This window comes from Pyrus communis, chromosome 2 (assembly GCF_041283825.1).
Source record: "Pyrus communis isolate YQ-2024b chromosome 2, ASM4128382v1, whole genome shotgun sequence".
Taxonomy (NCBI): Eukaryota; Viridiplantae; Streptophyta; class Magnoliopsida; order Rosales; family Rosaceae; genus Pyrus; species Pyrus communis.
The window spans coordinates 17,306,235-17,329,945 of NC_142566.1; the positions used below are offsets into that span (position 1 = coordinate 17,306,235).

Here is a 23,711-nt window from a genome sequence, read left to right on the forward strand (position 1 = left end):
AATAATCATAATTGTCGGTTATGCAGTTGTGAGTTTGTTAAGTAGGATTGGGTTTTTTTAGAAAGGATGAGGATATGAAAAGGGTAGTATTGTACTTTTGTAGTAGTTAGTTTCTCTACATAAACAAACCTTGTAAGGCATTTTTCATTGTATTCTTCTCTCTCTAAAGAAACTTAGTCAACAGTATTCTCTCTAGTCTCTCTCTCTAAATCTGCTTCAGCAATACTTTCATTCTTCTTTGTTAATAATTGCAATATTCAAAAAATAAGATGTAAAATTGTTACATATCCCACAGTTGAAGAGGTAAAATATAAATTACCATAAAAGTAAACTCACCAACTACTTGTGCCACATCCCATTCACAAACAACCTGGCACTCACTTCCACCCCGCCTAGTCCTACGACCCTAGAAATTTGCATGGGAAAACACGTACACACATAACGCTGATGACATGCATATGGAAAAAGCAACTCCCTCCCTTTGCGTAAAGAGAGGCTTAGGCAGAAAGCTAGACAGGAAATTTGAAGAATAAGCACTATAAAAATGGTCAAATTTATGACCTTTAGAGGAGCTTAAATATCGCCCCCTGATTCGTTACCCCCTCCTCTTCCTAATACATTTGTTCCTTTTCCGCAAAAACCAGAGCCACAAGCTATTCTTACCTTACTCTCTAAGTCACACCTGCATAATCTAACCCTTCAACCTTCTAAAAGCCAGCAAAAAGATTAAATTCCATTAGAGGCCTGCAAAAGGGTATTGTGTTTCTTTAATCAATTTGATCATCTTGCACCAAATCTTATTAGAGCACCTGCAGGTTATTTATTTTGTCATGGCTACCTCGAACGGGGTTCTTGTACCCTTCATCGTCTTCTTGGTTTCAACGTTTGTGTTTTCCCCGGCTAGGGTGGTGTTTGGGGAGCAGAGTGGCTTGAACAGACCCGATCCCTTGCGCCACTTAAAATCCTACAATGGAGGCTACGACGTCACAAATAAACATTACTGGGCTGTAAGTTCCAATCCCTCATTTACTACATGTATTAAAAATTGCAATCCAATGGGTATTATATAGATTAGAGAAAGATCACAATCTAGCATGTATATGATTAGTAGATTAACAATATGGTAACACAATTATATGTAAAAAATTTAAGAAGATTACAGTTAATTCCTTATATACGCATATGATCTTAATTTGACCATTCATGTACAATTTGGTGACTTTGAAAACGAAAAATAAAACTAATCAAGGTTAAAGAAAAACCTAAGAGAGAAAATTTGTAATGAAATGGAATTTCTTATTTTGTGTTTCTCTCATATTTTCCAGTCTACGGCATTTACAGGAGTCCATGGGTACGTGATTGCAGGAGTTTGGTTGCTGTGTGGCCTGGTATTTATGATTTGCATAGCCTTCTTGAAGAAGCCGAGCATTAGGAGCACTTGCCCCATTAAACACTTCTTGGACCGTAACTTCATCTTAATGTTCATACTCCTCCTCCTCTTTACAATTCTAGCCATGTAAGTGCATCTCAATCGATGTGAATTTCATTTCATGCATGAATTCTAGTATGGTAGTAATTAAGTCCTTAGGGTTCCAATAGAAAAAGATAAAGAAAACGAACTTCCTTAGGTTCGATGGCTTCTAACTAACAACTGCCCAATGGGCTAGGATTAGAACAAGTCAATAGTTGGAAAGCTAGGATTAGGACAAGTCGATAATTCGATAGCTTCTAACTAACAACTGCCTAATGGGCTAATTGGTTCAGTATATTTTGCGGGAATCGGCTTTCTTGTAATTATTTATATATTTAGTATTTGTTAATTATTTTATTCAAGACTCCAAGTCTGAATCTCTCACTTAGTAGTTTAAATTAATTCGAATAAGAAAATATGTTAGGTGTTAGCCTAGCTAGGGGTTCGATATTTGATGAGGAGGGCTTTGCCTAACCTGAAAATAATAATTAAGCTATATATTGGGCTGGATATAGACCTAGCTCGGGCATAACTTACCAAAATTATTGGGAAGATAAAAATCACTATACTGAATTGGTGATTCTAGAATTGACTTTAAACTTTTTTTTAGCGAAACTAGTACGTACGATAGGTGATCATTTTCCTCTACTTATTCATTGATGACTTCTAAGTTCTAACATCTATTTGGTTTTTTCAAATTGAAGAGTGGCATCAAGCTTGGTGCTGGTAGAAAATGAAAGATCAATGAAGAGAACAGAAAAAGTGAAGGGAGCCCTAATGGGGGTGGCTCAAAATGCTCGACGAACCATCCGAAAAGTAACAACCGCAATGGGAAATATGCAGTACCTTTTGCTGCCTTATGATCCAGCCTTGGCAAGCAGTTTAAATGTCACATCCCGTCAGCTTGGAAAAGACTCGCAAGATATTCAACGTTTTGTTGATAAAAATGGGCATACAATTGAGCGGATTATTCAAACCCCGTAAGCAATATTTTCTGTTAGTACTTAAATATGTTAGTAATTTTATTTTTTGTTACAAAATATGTTAGTAATTTTGTTGCTAGGATAATTGATTTCCTTCTGTGTATTGTAGGTATGTTGCTCATATTGTGGTTGTAGCAGTCAACTTGGTCTTATTGGTCGCTGCAACTGGTAAATTTTCTTTGTTGTGAAGTGATGATGGGATTAGTCATGTGACCAAGTTACTTCTAATTTACAGATATCAAAAGTTTAAACAAGAACATATAACACATTTGTTTGCCAAATAAAGAATAAGAACAACATATTATGATAGAATCAACTTAATCAGTGATTTAGACTCAGTTTGGCAGCTGACTCACAATTTTTATGATTCGGACAAATAAGAATGTGGAATTATTGGAGAGGATTTTTGAAAAACACTGAAATAGTAGTGATCAAATAATTCTAAAGTATCATTCATATGTTATTTTACTTTTATAAAAGATTTTTGTGTGCGGTGCTTAACATATCTTATAGCCAATATATAAACAAACATGTACCTAAAATGTAACTTACTTAGACTAATGAACTGCTGCTTTGGTCATCAGTTCTGCTGTTGCTGCATTGGTACCCAGGACTTGTAATGTAAGATTTCTTTTCAGCCTTGGTCTTGCTTTTCTGCTTTCTTTATTAAACTAAACTATATATGTGACACTTTAACTTCTTTCATTTCAGTGTAATCTTTTTGTGTTGGATATTAACAACTCTAATTTGGGTCTTAACTGGCTTTGATTTCTTTCTTCAAAAGTGAGTAAAATTTAATTTTCCCTTTCCATTACAAATGGTACTATTAAGAAGAAATTTGTTTCGTATTAATGCGTTTAGGGTTTCTACAATTTTAATCTGTTGCTAAATGTGCAGTTTTGCAAAAGATACATGTTCAGCTTTTGAGGGTTTTGAACACAACAGCCACAACAGTAGTCTAAGCTCCATTCTTCCATGCTTAGATGCTACACGCTCAGAGAAGTTGATGGGTCAAATTGGCTACACCATACACACTTTCATAAATAAGGTATTATATGTCAATACATTTAGATATTTATAATCAACATATTAATAAGGGATTAATAAGATTATGTTCTAATGAAATCTGAGTATATGATCTCTTGATGATGCAGTTGAATTCTAAAGTGACAGAAATTGCTAAGACGCTTGGAGTAAACGAAGAAAATGATGATTCAGTTGGATTTCTACGTATATGCAATCCTTTCTCCGGACCACCTAACTACACCTACGTACCACAAAGTTGCTCAAACAATGGCATTCCAGTTGGAAAGTTACCAGAAGTAAGTAAAATATAGGGTCAGTTTCTGAAAAATTTAGGACTAATTTGGTAAACTTTTCCTTTAAATGTTTGTTACAAATAAAGAAGCAATAGTGGGAAGAAAAGTGAGAATTAAGGAGGAGAATGCATGAAACAAACCTTGAAAATGAAAGCAGCGTTTTAGTCTTTTGTTTCAATTTTATGTATCAAATAAAATAAAATACTACAAACTAAAAACCAAAAAAAGAAAAAGTTACTAAACGGCCTTAGAAAACTAATTGAGCTATGTTAATTAAGGCTAAAGATCACGGTTAAAATTGAGTTTACACATGAGTGGAAAACAAGAGTACAATAAGATTTAGAATCACATCTCGACTCATAGATCGACTTCATCTTGGTCATTTAAAGTTCAACATTCAAAATTTTATAAAACTTAGATTGACAAATGGCGATTCACGCTACCTAATAAGGCCAAAAGTAAGTAATAAATTATGAATTGATAGTATAAAAACGTTTCTTAAATTGTTGAATGCTATAGTTTTTAGCGAGTGCAAAAGCTTATTATCTTGATTGAAAATTCATTTTCATGCAGGCCATTTCAGGAATCACTTGTTACCAAAACGACATGGAAAATTGCAAAAGAACTGGAAAACTTGTTTCCCAGGACAACTACAACATGGCCTGGGCTTTCAGCCACTCTATTCAACATTTTCTAGATATATATCCAACTCTGCAGAGCTTATCAGATTGCACCTTCGTTAAGGATGGAATTTCCGACGTCGTTTCGCATCAATGCAAGCCATTTAAGAATTCACTGAAAATGCTATGGGTCTCCATGCTATCCCTAGCCATTTCCATGGTGTTTTTAGTACTACTTTTGGTCATCAAAGTTTTTCAAGATAGGGGAAGATGTTTCACTAAATTTGCCATCATCCCTTGCTTGCCAGTGACTCCATAGCTAGGAAAGTTAAAATTCCAATTGGGGAAGAACAAAAAAAAACCAAGAAACAAAGAAGTAGGAAAGTCAATTATATATACATTCTTTCTCCTTTTTTCTTTTATGTAAATTCCAATTGGAAAGTAAAGTACTTCATTGTTGTCGTAAGACATTTGGTTAATCCATGGAAATGAAAATGTATATACAAAAAGTTCTTAGCTGTATCTTTTTCTCTCTTTGAGAATTGAAATTTATGCACAAAACTAAGCGCAATAGCTTTCTACGATTCATACAACCGACCCCACTTAGTGGAAAATACTTTGTTGTTGTTGTTTGAGAATCGAAATTTATCAATTGAAGTGTACACCATAAAGAATGGATCTACACACCCATACCTCCCCAAACACCCTTTGCTAATTTTTGTCTTTTGATATTTTTCAATTAATTTAATCCGATTACCAAAAATAGAGAGATATGTGAATAGCACCACCCTTTCTTTTTTGTCATCAAAGCTTTGCAAATGCAAATAATTAGTTACTCCCCAAGTCAAAAAGGAAAATTTGTGGTGGCTACCTAAACCAGACGTTTGGAAAAGTAGAATTTGGGACAAACGGATTAATATCTTGTAAGTATGAGAATATTAACAATAATGGGATTAATGTTGCGATATGTGGTCGAGTTTGAGGGACTATAGAAACTAAAATTTAAGTTGGAACAAATAAAATGAATACAATAAATTTGATCATGTAACATGGTAGATAAGGAGGGATTTTTCAATGTTGCTAGAATACGAAGAGGAATATCATGTGTCATTATACAATTGGATTTTTATTTTTATTTTTTCAAGTGTTCTTCCAATTCTACAGACATATAATGTTATGCTCCGTGTTCCCTAATAAAACTAGTAGGACGTTTTATATCTAAAGTGCTACACTATATTAATTACCACTAGATTGAAAAGCCTTTACATAAGATTGATGTATTATTACTACTTAGTATTACAATTTAGTAATATTCCTCTTCGCTTGTAAGTGAGAGGTCTTCAATTCAATTCTCGCCAACAACAAATTAGAACTACATTATTGCTAGGTTGTTGTGAGACTAAGTTCACATCTTCCCTTTAATGTAAATAATATCGTTTATTAAAAAAAAATATTGATGTATTATTTTATATATTATTCTTTCGTTTTCTTATTGACGTTCTAGGAATTATTGTTCTGTATTTTATTTAATTTTTCTCTCAATTTTATAGCTTATACATACTTGGGATTGGGATTGGGAAAGTTAAGAGTTAATAATTGCAGAATCTCTTGGCAAAATTTTAGTTTTAATATTTTTTATGTTAGTTAGTTAATTAAAATAAGATAGGAAAGAGATAGACACGTCAAAAGACAACAATATTATTGTTTTGTTAAGCAACAAACACAATCATTGGTCCATAGTTTGACGGACACCAAACAGAAAGAAAAAAACTACAGGTCCATGATCATGTCGTCCTAAATACACCTCCAAATTTAATGGAATACACCTCATTAATTGGAAAATTTCTTCAAATACCACGTAAATATTAAGCTTTTTTTTCCTAGATTATTTACTTTTCTTTCCAATTTGACCAAAAAAAAAAAATATTCGTTTAGGGAAAACTTCTTAACAGTTTGAGTGATTTCAAATTAACCTCAACCCTAACAGTTCGATCTTTTCAAAGTTAAAGTGTAAATTTATTTGGCTAAAATGCGTCAATTTGGATAATTAAAACTTCAGAAATGACATGAGAAATAAAACACAATTTAATTTATCTACGTTATCACTTGATGCTAACGAACTTCATAGATGTTCACTTTTCAAAATGTTAGGTAATAACCACGAGCTGGTTATCCAGTGATAAAGGATAGATTGTGAAACTTTTTTCAAATTAAAAATTGGAGGTTTTGGGTTTGAAACTTGCTACTGGTGAGGAAAGCCAGACTTGTAGCCAGGGGAGCTGAAATGCTTCTGTGAGTCTTTTCGGCCTTAAAAAGAATTTTTTTTTTTTTTTTTTTAAATTAAGGCTAATTTAAAATCACTTTTAAGTAGATATGTGGACACATTATTTATTTATTTATTTAATAATTTCACAACCTTGAATAGTATTGAAGTTCCACGCGTAAACTGGGACTCACGAACCCTGTCGTGTTTACAGTGAAAATTTAAAGGCAAGAATTTTGTTTTTGGTTAATAATATAAGTGGTTGCTCATCAAGTAAGTAAATTGAAGTAGTAAAAATATTTAATTCAGAATCCAGGAAGAAAATATGTTTTCCTTTGAAAATCTTGCGGATATATCTTTCTCAAACAGCATAGACCTCATTTGGTCCCAAGTCAACATCATCAACCTTCAGATCCAATTTCATCAGAAAACAAGGGCCCAGATTTTGTTTTTCTCAGCTCTCTCTGGATTTTTCTTGGTTTCCCACTTTGTTCAAGTAGTAATCGAGCAACAATATCATTAGCAAAACGCAGGAATTTCAGCACAAACTCATGCTCAGATGTTTTCAGGTGAGTTCTTTCTTTGATTTTTGTCACTTTTTCTGCTTGTGGGTGGTGAAAGTTTTGATTTTTATTGCAGTGTTAGCAGACCCATGTCTGGATTCTTTAACTGTGGTGGTTAATGTGGTTTTTAGGTGAATTTTTCAAGTGGGTTTTGGACTCTGATATGCATGTTTTGAGTTGTGTTGGTTGATTCAATCTGTTTTCCGAAATGGGTCTAAGTCATTGGTTTCTGTTGTCAATTCCTGGTTGTTTCATTTGCAACTAGCTCTGTTCGTGTTTAATAAATTTTATTGCAGTAAATTTAACAGTGCACTGCTGTGCTTTCTGAATAACAAACTAGTTAATGATTGTGGGCGAGTAACATTGAATTGTGCACATTCGGCCGTTGACGGCGGATTCTTCTAGAGTTGATGACTGTTAGCACTTTGAAAACAAGTGTAATTCTAAATCATTTGAGACTGTTTTAGTGCCAATTTGTGCTGAAGTTTGTTTTCATAAATGTTCAAGCGGATTTACTACTTCCGTGCATTATAGGTTAGCGTGGTTGTGAGCCTGTGATTGTATTTGTTTGGGTTTTATTTGATATCCATAGGTTTCATTTTGTTAATTGCAGCGTTATCTTGGAGAGAATAAAAAGGATGAGAAAATGACGATCAGGAACAAATACAGGAAACCAACCACTTTCCGTTGCAATGCAGGGAGCAGATGTTCAACGTCTGCTGTGGTGTGGAGCTTGGTGGGATGTGTTCTTATGTTTCATCTGTACACTCTTGTTCGGCAAAAGGATAGGTTAGGAGGAGCAATTCAATTTCGAGCGAGTCATCACCCACTGTTCCAGGAACTTGAACAGGTGGAAGAGGAAAACATCCAACTTCCTCCGCCGCGAAAGCGATCCCCACGTGCTGAAAAAAGAAAACCAAGGCGACCAACTACTCTGATTGATGAATTTCTTGATGAGAATTCTCAAATTAGACACGTATTCTTTCCCCAGAAGCTTGATATTGATCCAATGAAGGACACAGGAAATGATAGCTATTACTATTACCCTGGGAGGATTTGGTTGGATACTGATGGATATCCTATTCAAGCCCATGGAGGTGGTATTCTATTCGATGAAAAATCAAGGACATACTATTGGTACGGGGAGTATAAAGATGGCCCCACATACCATGCTCACAAAAAAGGAGCAGCTCGGGTAATTGACTTACCTTCCTCTGAATAGTCATAAGATCAACTATGGTTTTGCTTTAAAATATCAGTCCTTGTGGCTTTTAGGGATGAAATTGCTATTTTGCACACGCTAACAGTTTGCTTTCTTTAGAAGCATCAGGGTTATGTAGTTGATGCTATATATAGATCATAATTGCATATGTGATATCTCTGTGAATAACTTAACCTTGAAAACCAAGTATATTTCTATGCTGACCTAAATGAACCTAATTTAGAGTGTTGCCTTCATATTTGTTGATATCAACTCTAGATTATGGAATTATGGCTGCTATTCAGGTTACTACTACTATAGTATTTTGTATGTGACTTTATTCCCCTACCTTGTACATACCTTTCCTACTTTAGTAGACTTTATAATAATTAAATAGGTACGGTGGGATGGTAGAAAGTTAAAACAAAAATACCATTTATAATTGCACAATAACAAAGAACCAAAGTTCCGGAGACAATAGTCTATGGTGATTCCATAGTTGTTGGTTCTTGAACTGAAAATTGCATTTAGGGTTGTCAGCATAATTGGCATCTTGTTATAGCCATCACTGTTTCTATTACAAAGATAATGACATGGAGTAAGAAAGAAATTTACCTGAAAATTGCGTTTAGGGTTGTTAGCATAATTGGCATCTTGTTATAGTCATGACCCTATTTCTATTACTAAGATAATGACTTGGAGTAAGAAAGAAATTTACCCTAGTTGATTATTGAATGAGTTACTTCTATTTACAAAAGTACAGTGACACCATGACAGTTGATCTTAAAGAAAAAACAGAATATTACGACGTAGTTGCACAGCAGCAATTAGAAAACATATCTCACAAAGGAATTAAAAAATAGACCTAAGATGATGCAAGAGCCGCTTCAATTCGCAATGGGCCCTTAGGGCCATCCCTGATAGCCACCGAACTCTTAGCTGCATCTGATAATGTGCTCTCACTTCAACAGTTCCTTGTAACACGTTCCTATGGATTAGAGCCTTTCATGTGAATACTATAAAATCAGCCACTTGGCTAATCCTAATGAGAAAGCGTTTGAGTATCACTAAAGTTCAGTTTCAAGGTATATGATTCAAAAATGTATTGATATATTAAAGATGTAGCAAGCAACTTCATGTAGTCATATGGATTAACCAACTGTAAATCATTTATGTAAAAATCAATAGGCCTGCCGAAACCTTTTGCTGGACTGAGAATATTTTGTAACGCCATGCTATAATTTATGTACCTGGGTTTTAATTGTAGACCCTTATGGCTGAGATAAGAAAGATTGTGCTCTACGATTGAACTGTATCTATATTATTCTCAGTTCTTGAACCTTTTATGTAATCAATCAAAGCAAAAAGGAGGGTTTCAGTAGCCAGTTGGTGAAGATTTTGATTTGTAGTACCAAAGAAGGAATGAAGAATCCCCAAGATAATGTTAACTTGTGGAATAAAGGCTCATTTGAATGGGCCTTTTCTGTACGTGAGAATTTGAGGACAACCCATGATTATCCTCATGGATAATTTGCCTTTCTTTTTTCATGTTGGAATCTGCAGAAGAGATGCAATCTTCTCCTTCATAGGTGAGAAAAACCATGTCAGTTAAAGTGCAATGACAACTATCTTACCAAAAAGTGGGATCTGAACTCCATCGCCTTCAAGTTGGAAATTATGGAACTTTCCGGTATTAATTAATTTTGCGTCCACTAAAAATGATAGGGTAGTGCTACTCACACACCCTTTTTTACTCCCACACACCCTTGTTAATTTTTGTCCATTGATATTCTTCAATTCATTTGATCCGACGGCCGCAAATTGAGAGCGGGTGCGGGTGTGTGGATTGCACCACCCAAAATGATATCTTGTATTTGTTTAAAACTAGAAGAGTTTTAGTTGTTCGATATGGACTTTGGGGGTTGAAAATAGTTGTTTTGAAAGGTGTTTGAAATAGACGGTTCACTTATTTTAGTGAGGGGTATGGTGTTTTTTTCCGAGCAAGTGTTACTAGCTTTCCAATAAGCCATGTGTTGCTATTCCAGACTTCATTACGTAGCATTATAATTGGATGCATACTTTTTCCACCATTGCTGCACGGCAATTGAGTCCTTTTAATTCATCTGTTTTTTTTTCTTTATTTCTTTATTTATTTATTTATTTTTAATTCAAGCACTGAATTTCTGTCTTATCTGTTATTTAGGTTGACATCATAGGAGTGGGTTGCTATTCTTCCAACGACTTATGGAAATGGAAAAATGAAGGTGTTGTATTGGCAGCAGAAAAAGCAAATGAAACACATGATCTCCACGAATCCAATGTGCTTGAGAGGCCGAAAGTGATTTACAATGAGCATACTGGGAAGTACGTTATGTGGATGCACATTGATGATGCTAACTATACTAAAGCTTCTGTTGGCGTTGCCATTAGTGATTACCCAACCGGTCCCTTTGATTATCTCTACAGCCAACAACCCCATGGATTTGATAGTAGGGACATGACAATCTTCAAAGATGATGATGGTATTGCTTATCTAATATACTCCTCCGAGGACAATAGTGAACTTCATATTGGACCACTGACTGAAGATTACCTTGACGTGACAAATACCGTGAGAAGAATTCTTGTGGGACAACATCGGGAAGCCCCGGCTCTATTCAAGCATGAAGGAACTTATTACATGATTACTTCAGGCTGCACCGGATGGGCTCCTAATGAGGCACTGGTGCATGCAGCAGAATCAATCAAGGGGCCATGGGAGACCATGGGAAACCCCTGTGCTGGAGGGAACTAAGTGTCTCGACTTGCTACGTTTTTTGCACAGAGCACATTTGTGCTTCCTGTGCCTGGATTTCCTGGTTCATTTATCTTCATGGCAGATAGATGGAACCCGGCGGACTTGAGAGACTCAAGATATGTATGGTTGCCTTTGATAGTAGGGGGGCCAGCTGACCGGCCCCTCAATTACAATTTTGGGTTCCCGCTATGGTCAAGAGTGTCAATATATTGGCATAGAAAATGGAAACTTCCTCAGGGGTGGAGCGGGTCGAAATGAAATAAGGTCTCTCTTACGTCATCTGTGTGTCTTATGTATGAAGGCCTTGGATATTCTTTCACTGGCTTGCCATGGTGGTTGTGTTACTGTAAATGAAGAGCATATAGTCCACTTGCCCGCAGAAGAAACGAATACGAGTTTGTAGAATGTTTCCGTCTCAAGCATCGCCGGTGAACCCCTCTTTTGTTTAGATTGTGTTAATATTAGCTTTGAGGAAGAATGCTTGCTTGCGGAAACAGATCGCTAATCACATAAAGGTTTTCGAATAACACTTGGTTTCGTCGTTAGTTCAAGTTCTATTGCGAGTGTGACTGAAGATTTTCCTTTGATCCCTTCTTTCCAGGTTCTTTGAAAGTGTAACATGTCCGAAAATATGAAACAAAATGAAAGATTGATTGGCAATCGTAGTAAGTTTGGTGTGTCATCTAAAATTCAAGAATACGTAGATTTGGGCTTGGAAGAAAGGAATGCCAAATTTAGATACAACAAATACCAGGTCCCATGAATACCGTGTTTCCACAAGTCAGGATTGTGGTAGAAGGAAAAAAAGGACGTGCGAAAATTATTTCCCAAAAATTTTGTTACCCTGCTAGTTGGTATTGTGCTAAAAGTTGAAAGGTAGCCTCAAATTCAAATCTGCTCGTGAGTTGAAAGCTTTCTTGTACAAGTACTATGGGATGATTAGTTGTGTTAGACGTATCGCTGTGATCCCATTATGAAAAATGTATGGTAACGCCAAGCGTTGGAGAATTGGAGGACTTGTATGGTATTGGTACATTGCTACAGTGGTGTTCTGTGCCAATGAAATAAAGACGTGTAAGTTTATAAACACATATAAGTTTTTATGTGGTGTTCCGTGTCAATGAAATAAAGATGTGCAAGGAACACTACATGGTGGTGTACCTAACGTACAAGCTTCCTGAAACACGAGTTCAAATCAAGCAGTTACCAAAGAAAATAAGTTGTTGTCGATTAGTAAGGCACTAACTTTTTGGATACAACGATATATTTACAACTAAGATGCGGGATAATAAGTAGATATCAAACTCGTTATTTACGAGTGAGGAGAAATACTAAATTTCTGGTCAAATGTTCTACCAAATTTGCCCCCACCCTCTCTATAACTCAACTGAAGGATTCAGACCTTCACGAAGTGGTGGCTTGATATCCACAGAAAATTAGTTTTGATTGGTTATTGCAGTCCAATATGAATAAACATTTGAGAGAAATGTAACCAATTAATCCAAGAAATCTGTAATGCATATAAAACAAGGTAAGGGCAAGGGCAAGAAGTACTACGAATGTTATCAGAAACTACTCCTGAAATGTTAACCTATAGAAAATGTAGTGAGAGAAAGAAGATAGTCGAGAGATTCTAGAGAGAGAGAAGTAGAAAACAGAAACTTTTAGTATATTGATTTTCTTCTTAGCTAAGTAATCTTATACAACAGTATTTATACACTTCTCACAAATCCTAACAAACTCTCTAATATGAATACAAGTGGCAGTATCTCAGCCACACAATATATGTCTATCATCCTCCCTCAATCTCATGTTTGGATGATCCTAACATGAGATTGTTACAATGAATATGAAACAATGGGGAGCTAAGGCCTTTGGTTAAGATATCAGCAAACTACTCCTTTGAGGACACAAACTACACCAAAAGCTTGTTGTTGGCAACTCGCTCACGAACAAAATGTACATCAATTTCAATATGTTTGGTCCGTTGATGTTGGACTGGATTGAAGGACAGTGCTATAGCAGAAAGGTTGTCACAAAACAACACAGGAGTTGCAGATATATAAAAATGCAGAAATGTAAGGATTTGTTGGATCCAATCAAGTTCTGCTATAGTAGAAGATAAGGCACGATACTCTGCTTCAGTGGAAGATCTGGATACGGTCTGCTGCTTCTTAGAGGACCATGAGATAGGGTTATTTCCTAAGAACACAACAGACCCTGTTGTAGATCGCCTATCATTGGGATCTCCAGCCCAATCAGCATCACTAAAAGCATGTATTGCCAAATCCCCTTTAGAGTAGGTAATGCCAAGAGTCATAGTGCCTTTCAAATACCGCAAAATCCTTTTGACTGCAGTGAAATGAGAGATCATGGGATTCTGCATAAACTGACAAACTTGATGCACAGAGAAAGCTATGTCAGGCCTGGTAAACGTGAGATATTGTAGGGCACCTACCACACTCCTATATAAGGTAGGATTAGAATAAGGGATTTATGCAATTGACATACCAAAGTTGGATTCTGGGGATCCTCAAATCCAGGTGGCTGAGCCATATACACCTCATCTTGCAAGATTCTGTGGAGAACTGCATTCTTGACATCGAGTTGCCTGAGTAACCAATTAAAGTGAGCAGCAAGTGCTAAAACAATCCTCACTGTGGTGGGTTTAACAACTGGACTAAAGGTCTCACTGTAATCTAGACCAGGTTCTTGACTAAATCCCTTGGCAACCAATCGAGCTTTATGGCGTGCAATTGAACCATCTGAATGTCTCTTGAGTTTGAAAATCCATTTACACCTTACTAAATTCTTGTTGGCTGGTAAAAGAACTAAACTCCATGTTCCTTGAGTATGCAAAGCACTGATCTCCTCCTTCATTGCTTGAAACCACACAGAACTCTTGATAGCAGATTTGTAAGTTTTGGGTTCACACATGGACAAGTCAACATCCATAGAAGGAGCAAGTGTAGACAAAAGAACCTTCTTCTTGCTGATACCACTCTTACTCTTAGTCTGCATAGGATGTATATTTAATGGTGGTATGGAGTGAACCACTTGCAGTGTATCAGGACTATGATCAAGTGCCACAGGGATGTGATTAGTGGGTGAAACTGCACCAGTAATGGACTGAGTAGAGCTCTGTGTATCAAGTAAAAGGGATGTGGGTGGAATGAACGTATTAGATGGGGGAATGGTGACTACATTCTGTAAGGAGACCACAGGCAGAGATGGCATAGCAGTAATGGGAACAAAATTGATAGAGTGGGTTGTGTTTTGTGTCAATAAATCTGTATAAGGAAACTCATGTTCACTAAACACCACATGTCTAGACACAAAGAATTTATGTTGAGAAATTGCATAACAGATGAACCCCTTGAAGTTTAATGCATCCCCCAAAAATACACACTTTGTAGTCTTAGCTTGGAGTTTGGAAGCAGTATATGGTCGTAAGAAAGGATAACAAGCACAACCAAACGTTCTCAAGTGATGAATCACTGAAACAACACCCTATAAAGCTTCAAAAGGAGACTTGTTATGTAGGAGGCGAGTAGGCATTCTATTAATGAGATAATTGGTGGTTTGACATGCAAATGACCAAAAAGGTAGTTTAGTTGTTTGCAACAAAGTAATTGTGGTTTCAATAACATGTCGGTGTTTTCGCTCAGCCATGCCATTTTGTTTTGGGGTATAAGGACAAGAAAGGATTGAAGAGACTTGCTAATGTACTCACCACCACCATCACTTTGCAATATTTTAATGTGTGCAGAAAATTGAGTGAGAACATAAGCATGAAAACCAATAAAGGTGGCACAAAGATCTGATTTATTAATCAAAGGGAATATCCAGGAATACCTGGTACATTCATCAATAAAGGTAACATAGTACCTATATCCATCCACAGATTTACAAGGTGCAGGACCCCAAAGATCACTATGCACTACTTCATAAGGAGTTACAGACTTATTGACACTCAATGCAAAAGGAAGTTTGCAGAATTTACCCTCTAGACAACTTTGGCACATAACAGGATTGGATTCTTTAGTAAATGCAACTTTTGACTTATGCAACATGAGAGACACAACAGAATTAGATGGATGGCCTAATCTATTGTGCCAGGTAGTAGAGGTAACAAGCTGACCAAGTAGAGCTTTATTTGGAACAATGCTTTGAGAACTTGCAGGATACACATTGGCTAGAGATGAGATTGGGTAGAGTCTATTACGGCACAACCCTTTATAGAGCACCCTCTCTGTGACCTTGTCCTGGATCCAAAAACAGAAGGCATAAAAAATAAGCCAACAATGATTATCCAAACAAATTGGATGTACTGATAGGAGATTCTGTGTTAATTTGGGGACATATAACACAGAATTCAGTTTTATAGTATGTATAGATGGTTTTAAAACATTACTACCAATATGGGATACAGGCAAACCTTCACCATTGGCAGTTTGAATGACTTCATTAGTGGGATAAGGAGAGGCAAGAGACAGGTTGGAGAGATCAGCAGTCATATGATTTGTTGTGCCGGAATCAGTTATCCACACTTGAGAATTAGATGAAGATGCAACTGGAGGAGATGGATGTGTCACTATAGTATGGAAAGCCTGCATTGGTGCTTGAGACTGAAGTTGTTGTTGGGCATGAAACTGTGATGAGGATCCTTAATGTGGATAAGAAGACATCTAAGAATATTGATTCCTGTGTTGTGGATACGAAGCCATCTGAGAGAGATGAACTATTTTCAGCACCAATATAGTTAGGACCCTTGTCATTGTAGAAGCAGAACCATGTATTGTGATTCAACCTGCCACAAATTTGACATCCTAACTTCGCAGGAGAATTTGATGGACAGAATGACGCAGAATGGCCATCATTGTTGCAAAGCTAACATGATAGTAATGGGGGAGCAGAAGGACTGGATTGCTGCTGATGAGGAAATGAACCAAGAACACCCAGGCTTGGAGTTTGAAGAATATGTGTTTGAGTGGGAAAATATGGCCTGGATGAATAATTCCTGTTATTTTGATGAAACCTGCCCTTGCCCTTGTTTTTGTAAGAATTAAATTGCTTGAATCCACCAGATATAAAATTAGATTGATTAGGGGCTCGCTGAGGTGAATTACTTGCAACCATAGCAGTCATAAATGGCACATTAATAGTAGATTCCAGAATAGCTTATTCAGCAAGTAATTGTATCCTAAACTTTTTCAGAGATATAACATTCTCACGCCCCCGGATTACGGTTGTAAAAGTATTATATTCTGGTGACAAGCCATTTAGTGCAAGAATGACAATATCTTCATCAACAAAATACACCCCAGCAGCAAATAGATAATCTTTGGCCTCTTTGATTTTCTGTAAGTATTGTGCAACAGAATCAGATCCCTTTTTAATAGTTTGCAGATTGGACTTCATCTGGAATATGCTAGTCTTGGAGACAGTGGAGAACTGTTCTTGCAATCGAATCCAGAGAACCCTAGAGTTTGTACTACTAATGGCACAAGACATAACCATAGGACTCAAAGAAGCAGTAAGTAACTGCATCAAAGCTTTATCATGCATCATCCAAACCAAATATTCATCACTATCAGAAGAAAATGTGGAGTTGGAAGAATTAACACTAGAGTCTCCAGATTGTCAAGGAGGACAGAGGTGAGTGCCGTCGACAAAACCTAGAATTTCATTACTCTCAAGCAGTAATTTCATTTGAAAGTGCCAATTTGAGATAGTTCGAATCATCCAACTTAACATTCACAGATGTAGAAATTGATGAAACTAGGGCAGTTATTGGAGATTGAAGAAGTTGAAGTTGAGAAGCAGTTACCATTGTTGCTGAATGACACTTCGTACAACAACCAAATATCTGCAGAAATTCTCTGAGACAATGCACCAAACACCTGGAGTGCACGAATTGAAGAAGGCGAAGACACAACCAGATCGTAGTTGCAGAACACCAGGGAGCAAGAAAACCCGACAAATCAGAGAAAACAAAGTCAAATAGATCAAGGCACCCGTTCACGAAGCAAGAATTCAGAGGAAGACGAAGAAGCTGCGGAAGACTCGGATCGAAGAAGCTGATCAAGCTTTAATGGCGATTGATACCATGTTAACCTACAGAAAATGTAGTGAGAGAAAGAAGATAGTCGAGAGATTCTAAAGATAGGGAAGTAGAAAACAGAAACTTTCAATATATTGATTTTCTTCTTAGCTAAGTAATCTCATACAACAGTATTTATACACTTCTCACATATCCTAACAAACTCTCTAATATGAATACAAGTGGCAGTATCTCAGCCACACAATATATGTCTATCAGAAAGCACAAATATCAGCTTGAATTAGTACATATTTTGAAAAATTGAAATTGATCTCTGAAGTCAAATCCACTCTTATTACCATCCACCGAAGGTGAGTAACTACCATATCACAAGAATGAGGAAATACGACTTCATCTAATCATTTACACATTTCGACTACAGTGTTCATGGTATTGGCAACCGGCAAATTCTCAGGATACACGAAAACTTCTTCTGTATGCGTTTGGATCAGATCTTCTTGTTTTTTGAAAATGTTCCCGTCTCAGAGAAGTAGGTGTTTTGAGCTCCGCTGCCAAGCTGGTGCACATGAGCCTATGGATTCGAAAGCTCAATACCCTGCACGAAAAAAGACGATTGTTAATAAGTATGAGTCTCCAAACAACTTTTTATGTCACTTAAGCTTTGGAAACCAATTCATTTGTAAATAAGAGAGAAGAACTCAAGTGCAAGTTAAGAAGTCAACCTGCACGGGCATAAATGCCAAACTTGAAGTTAGTCTAGATGCTGCACCACTACTTCCATAATGTTTTTCCCTGAACCTGACAAGAATATGATGCTCATGATATCAGTGAATCTCTATCTCACACTATGACCAATAAATAGTATAAATCAGCACAACTCAAAGATCCAAAGGCCGAGATTTAGGATACTTGGAACCTACATTTCGGCTAGCAAATGCCTTCTCAATTGAGTTCTTACAATGTCTATCCAACCTTTATTCAAAACCTCCGATGGAGCTACAACTTCTTGCACCTCAAGAGTATAAGATACTTGGAATGCTCAATCACCGGACAATCGAATCATAGGATCAAGGCAAGCTTATTAGGCAATTCCTCACCAAAACTTTTCATTTGATTTATGGTATCAAACAAACGAGTAAGATATGCAAACAAAGATTCATCATCTCTTATCCTAGTGTACTCAAACTCTCTATGCAACCCTTGCAATTTTACACTTCTAACTTAAGCTATCACCTTTGAATTCTTGCCGAAGGATATCCCAAGCTCCCTTCGAAGTTTCAAACATGACTCACGTGTTGTGCACATGACCAACTTAAAACGCCTATCTGCTATGACAGATGGCAAACATCTAGCATATAAGCTAGTTCTATTCTGAACCATTCATTTACAAAGCAAGAACAGAACTAAAGCTTATGCAGTTTCAAGGGATCCTTCGTGAATTCAACTGCAATGCTTACATTCCAACATTGTATCTAAAGTGCTTCACTAAATTAACACCAAAATGAAAAGCCTTTACATAAGATTGATTTATTATTGTTATGTTTCATTTTCCTATTGATGTTCTAGGAATTATTGTTCTGTACTTTTATTTATTTATTCTCTCAATTGCATAGCTTAAACATAATTGGAATTTGGCATAGTAATAACTGCAGAATCTCCTGATAAAACTTTAATTTTTACTATTTTTTTTATATTAATTAATAAAAATAATATAGAAAAGAGAGATTGACACATCAAAAGACAACCATATATTATTTTGTTAATCAAGAAACAAAAAATACACCTCTATTTTCCAAAGAGTAGTGTACCTCATTACTTGGAAAATGTTGTAGTCATATTAGATTAGAAATATGATCGTGTAAATCCTATCATACATATATGAGATATCTCTTAGACTAGATATTATCTTATTAGAGTTGTAATCCTATTAGGGGTAAGGAATTTACCTTCCTTACTATTATAAATAAAGGCACAATGGAGGTGAGATAATACACACCTCACAATTACACATCTCTCTCTTTCTATCTACTATTGCCACACCCTCCCTCTCTCTGTCCTTTATATGATTCAATAAATTAGGCTTAGAACACGTTATCAGTACGCTCTTAACGCTGTTCAATCAAGGGAGTATTACGTTTTAATCATTCTTTTTATGATTAATTTATTATTTTATTGAATAGATCTACATGGTATTGATTCAATTTATTTTTTTTTTTGTTGAACGTGATACAACGAATTGGAGATGCAATTCCGGCTTTCCGAGAAGGATTTTCTACAAATTCGAAGGCTCAATTGTTTTTTGTCAATCAGGTTCCTTTAAAATAAATTAGGATATTTGAAAAGACCGTGAAGCATGACAACATTCCCCATGATGTATGAATCCCCTACATTTATATTTTCCTTTCGATATATATATATATATATATATATATATATATGTTCATGCATTACGCAATTATATATCTCTATGTGGAATTGGTGAGTCAAAGAATCTAAATAAAATAGAAGCATAATTATTTTTTATTTTATTTTTTGGGTTTTGAAAACCTTAAAAAAAAATCGAAAAAACATATAGAGAAAAAAGGGGTTTTTAAACCCTAGCCATGCGCTGAGCAACGGCTAGAAGTGGACGAGCCGAGCCGCCAAGAAGTCGAACTGCTCATGCACCCAAAATCCAGAAATGACAACGTTTTCCGTCGTCTTTGTCACCAACCCTCAGGTTTGGTTGAAGTCGAACCCCTGCCATCTTTTTTCACCGAATGCACGACAGTTGGATGCTGTATTCAACTTCCAACCTTGAGATTCCAGTTGAATCTCGATGAAATTGTGAAATCCATTTTGAATTTCACTGGTTTTGGAACACCCTCGTCACCATCAATGTCGAGAAGCTCTTCCGTTGTGAATCCTAGGGTTCCTGTTCAACCCTGGCTCGTCTCGCCGTCTATGACCACCACTATCAGTGGTGGCGCCATCGTCTTCTCCGACTTGCACACACCCAACATCGCTGGGGTGTGTTTGGATCAACCCATCGAGGCCTTGGGCGTCTCGGTGCTCAACCCACATGCAAACCCAACCCACTGTTTGGGCTTGAAAATTATTTTCCAGATTGGACCTCCAGTTTTGGGCTTTCCTTGGTTCAACCTATATGGGCCCGCAGCATCCCGATACCCCTAGCCCAATCTGGGGCTGGTTTCTCTTTTGTTTTAGCCCGCAGCCAGCCTGATGCTGGGCTACTGTCCCTCACAGCCTAAATATTATTATTGGGTTATTCCCTTGCCTCGACCCGTGCCATCGCAGCTTGCTTTGCAGGTTATTGGGCTGCCCATCGTAGCCAACCCGAGGATTTAGGGTGGCTTTATTTTTCTTGTGTGGCTTGCAACCAACATTAAACAATAAATGGGCCTAGACAAATGTTATTTTTTGCTTCTATGATCAATCGCGAATGGTCTCGATCTATTGAATTAATTAAAGTAACCAGCAGTCCACTAAAATGACAAGACATTCAAAATTATTGGCATGAAGCCTACTTTTGGACATTAACGATTCAATATTTTATTTATTTTTATTTTTTTTTGAACCACTGACTCTTTTTCGTAGTCCTAAAGCATTCATACTTGAGTTCTTGAAGCAACCCAAATCTACTACACTTAGTTGTATATTGTATTCTGTGTTCTTGCGGGAACCTCTCTTTTATGAACTAAACATTCATAAACTAAATTGAACCCGTAACTTCAAATTTAGTGCCTTTGAAGCCCAAAGTTTTCATAAAACAATACACCCATGAAAACCCGACGTTTTTCATGAAAACCATGTATTAGAACCTGAATGTTCTAACTTTGATATTTATGTATATCTTATTTCCATAGCACCAATCACAATCTTGTTCTCTCTATTTAGTGGATTGTCGAACTGTAATAATTTCGATTTCACTGATTTGGATGTTTCTTAATAGAAACTACTTTATGTGGGTACAAGACGTGAATCTTCACTTGACTATCAAGAAGCTGAGAAACCATTTTAGCCAACAATGGCATGGAAAAGCTGAATAAGCCTCTGCTATGATCTTCATACGAAGGCTTATGCCCAAAGCACAACAAACGGAAATATCTCTCGAACGAGGATTCCATGGCTCTTTGAATCGCTTCTACGGACCATCTAATCATGAAAGATATTGCCTAAAGCACATCATGATTACGTCCATGAATGAGTATAATTCTGAAGTTTATAAATCCGATTGAATTTGACTGGAGAATATTTTTCTCGTCCTTCCATGTTTCTAACTCACTCCTGAAGCAGTAGTATAGAGAGTGGATGTTTACCAAATTCTCGGATCTAATTACTACCACAAATATGAGATAACGATATAGACCCAGCTTTGGCTAGAGTATACTAAACGATATTAGCCCAGTTTCGGCTAGAGTCTACTGAATAGTGGTGTTCTGCTTCGACAAGGGACGCACAAACATGCATGCTTTGTTTTGGCAGAAGTGCACCAAATGGTATTGCTTTGCTTCAGCAGAGGCCTACTGAACAGACCTCTTCGGCTTCGGTTGGAGCCTACTGAACCTACGTCTTGGTCTGTCTCACTCACAATCCAATTTCGGGTTTGTTTGTACAAATATATGATAGAATTAGGGCATGCCAAGATGTGGCATCATGCTCGAAGCATGATCCTTGGCACCTAAGACCTAAAACTTCAAGAATAAAGGATATTGTTTCTAAACCTCAACCCTATAGAATCTACTTTCGTCTCGATGAAATAGATAATTGATTATGCACCTGTTTATGGCCCTACCAATATCATTGAGGAGTACCATTCTCGTAGTCAATATGTGAGACTAATTTTGCTTCACCAAACATTGTTGAAAGAGCAGAATTTTGACATGGATGTCCTTAATGGCCAAATCTCCTTAGTAAACCATTTACTTTGTGAACATTCTTCTATGTTCTTGGATTCAAGTATGGTGTTTGTTTTAGTTATGGATAATCTTATCGATATTGTCCTCGAATATGAGTTAATTGAATCATATTTCTTCTATACATGTGACCAAATTCAATTAAATACATGATCAGGTACAAATGTGGGAAAATTAGTTGGCTGGATGAATACGGTACTACGCACACCATCTTTATACCTAAATCACATATCTAGCAACGACTTCAGGTCTATCCAACCTGATTAAGAGCATTCGCACACTCCTTGTTGTACAAATAGTACTAAATTACCATTTAAGAAACCTTATATTCTCCCCATTCTGGAAGAACGTCGTTGAGTTGTAAGAATATTCAAGATGACCATGATCATGAATGAAACCACTGAAGAAAATAGAGTGTAATATATTTGCACCACCTCTAAATATGAGCCTGAAGCTTCATTTTGGGGCCAATAGGCTACTTCCTGACTGGGTTACGCCACGTGTGGTCGGCCTGAAGTTGGGTGATTCAAGTAGTTTACTTGTCTTGGCATAACTTTTTGGGACACTTAGGTCGAACAACGATGTTACGACGCATCTCCTTACCTGAAGTAAGGATCTTGTGCCTACAAGCACATTTTGCCAAGCCTGCTCGTTAAGGAAATTGATTTTCTAAATCATCTCTAGCAATTATACGACATGGCCCTCTTTTCACAGTGAATTCAAGGGAATATATGTGGACTAATCCAACTAAAATAAGGACCATATAAATACTTATGGTTTTGGTTGATGAATCGACAAATTGGTCACATGTTTGTCCACACACATTGCTGCAAACCTCCTGGCCGATTATAAGTGTTCACCACCCTAATTATCCCATAAAGTCTAAAAGACTAGATAATGCCGGAGAGTTTATATCGAAGGTTTTTGATAAGTATTGCATTGCTTTTGGGTTTATAATTGGACATTGAATTCTCATGTTCACCCCAAATAGCCTCGCAAAGCGATCATAAAGCTCAATTTAATTGATCATCTGGACCTTGGTGAACACACCAAGCTTTCGATTTCTGCCTAGGGCTATGCAATCTTGTACGTAGCTATGTTGGTCCGCCTTGAGGCCATTGTTACCCAACCATTTTGACGTTACAGTTGGTTATTGGGTACGAACCTGACGTTTCGTACTTATGCTATTAGGTGTGCATTCTATGTGCCAGGTTGCGCGGCCACAACATACCAACATGGGTCCTCAAAGAAGGATGTGAATCTTTTTTCGATCATGATTCTCCTTCGCACTAGCTTTTTAAAGCCCTTGCATACGATCTCTTTACCGTTCATTTGTGGATGATCACTTCAATGAGATAGTATTCTTGCCGTTAGGGGAAGACAAGAACGTTAACGTTCTTGTAGAACATCGCAAATTTACGTGGATGTTACCTACTGTATCGCATCTCAATCCTTGTACCGCACAAGTGTGATAAGCAAGTACGATGTATTTTAGCTTTCACAATGTTGCTCCA

At 36.8% G+C, this 23,711-nt stretch overlaps 2 protein-coding genes and 1 pseudogene across 4 annotated transcripts; 2 read left to right on the forward strand and 1 right to left on the reverse strand.

Moving 5' to 3' along the window:
- The first annotated feature begins 695 nt into the window (after positions 1-695).
- Positions 696-4,986, forward strand: LOC137747862 (uncharacterized). Of its 2 annotated transcripts, none has more exons than XM_068488002.2 (9): positions 696-1,007; positions 1,326-1,516; positions 2,176-2,451; positions 2,564-2,622; positions 3,039-3,075; positions 3,166-3,237; positions 3,352-3,502; positions 3,609-3,776; positions 4,347-4,986. In XM_068488002.2, the coding sequence occupies exons 1-9, from the start codon at positions 831-833 to the stop codon at positions 4,710-4,712; spliced, it is 1,497 nt and encodes a 498-aa protein (XP_068344103.2). In that variant the 5' UTR covers positions 696-830; the 3' UTR covers positions 4,713-4,986. The 2 variants fall into 2 exon arrangements, with proteins under 2 accessions (XP_068344103.2, XP_088541100.1); XM_088684974.1 differs by having other exon boundaries at positions 869-1,007; positions 1,342-1,516; positions 4,347-4,918.
- Positions 4,987-6,819: 1,833 nt separating this feature from the next.
- On the forward strand, positions 6,820-11,768 carry LOC137748132 (uncharacterized). Of its 2 annotated transcripts, none has more exons than XM_068488219.2 (3): positions 6,820-7,225; positions 7,833-8,414; positions 10,624-11,768. In XM_068488219.2, the coding sequence occupies exons 1-3, from the start codon at positions 7,208-7,210 to the stop codon at positions 11,212-11,214; spliced, it is 1,191 nt and encodes a 396-aa protein (XP_068344320.2). In that variant the 5' UTR covers positions 6,820-7,207; the 3' UTR covers positions 11,215-11,768. The 2 variants fall into 2 exon arrangements, with proteins under 2 accessions (XP_068344320.2, XP_088541102.1); XM_088684976.1 differs by having other exon boundaries at positions 6,841-7,225; positions 7,918-8,414.
- Positions 11,769-13,132: 1,364 nt separating this feature from the next.
- Positions 13,133-17,050, reverse strand: LOC148698661 (uncharacterized; annotated as a pseudogene).
- Between the last annotated feature and the right edge of the window lie 6,661 nt (positions 17,051-23,711).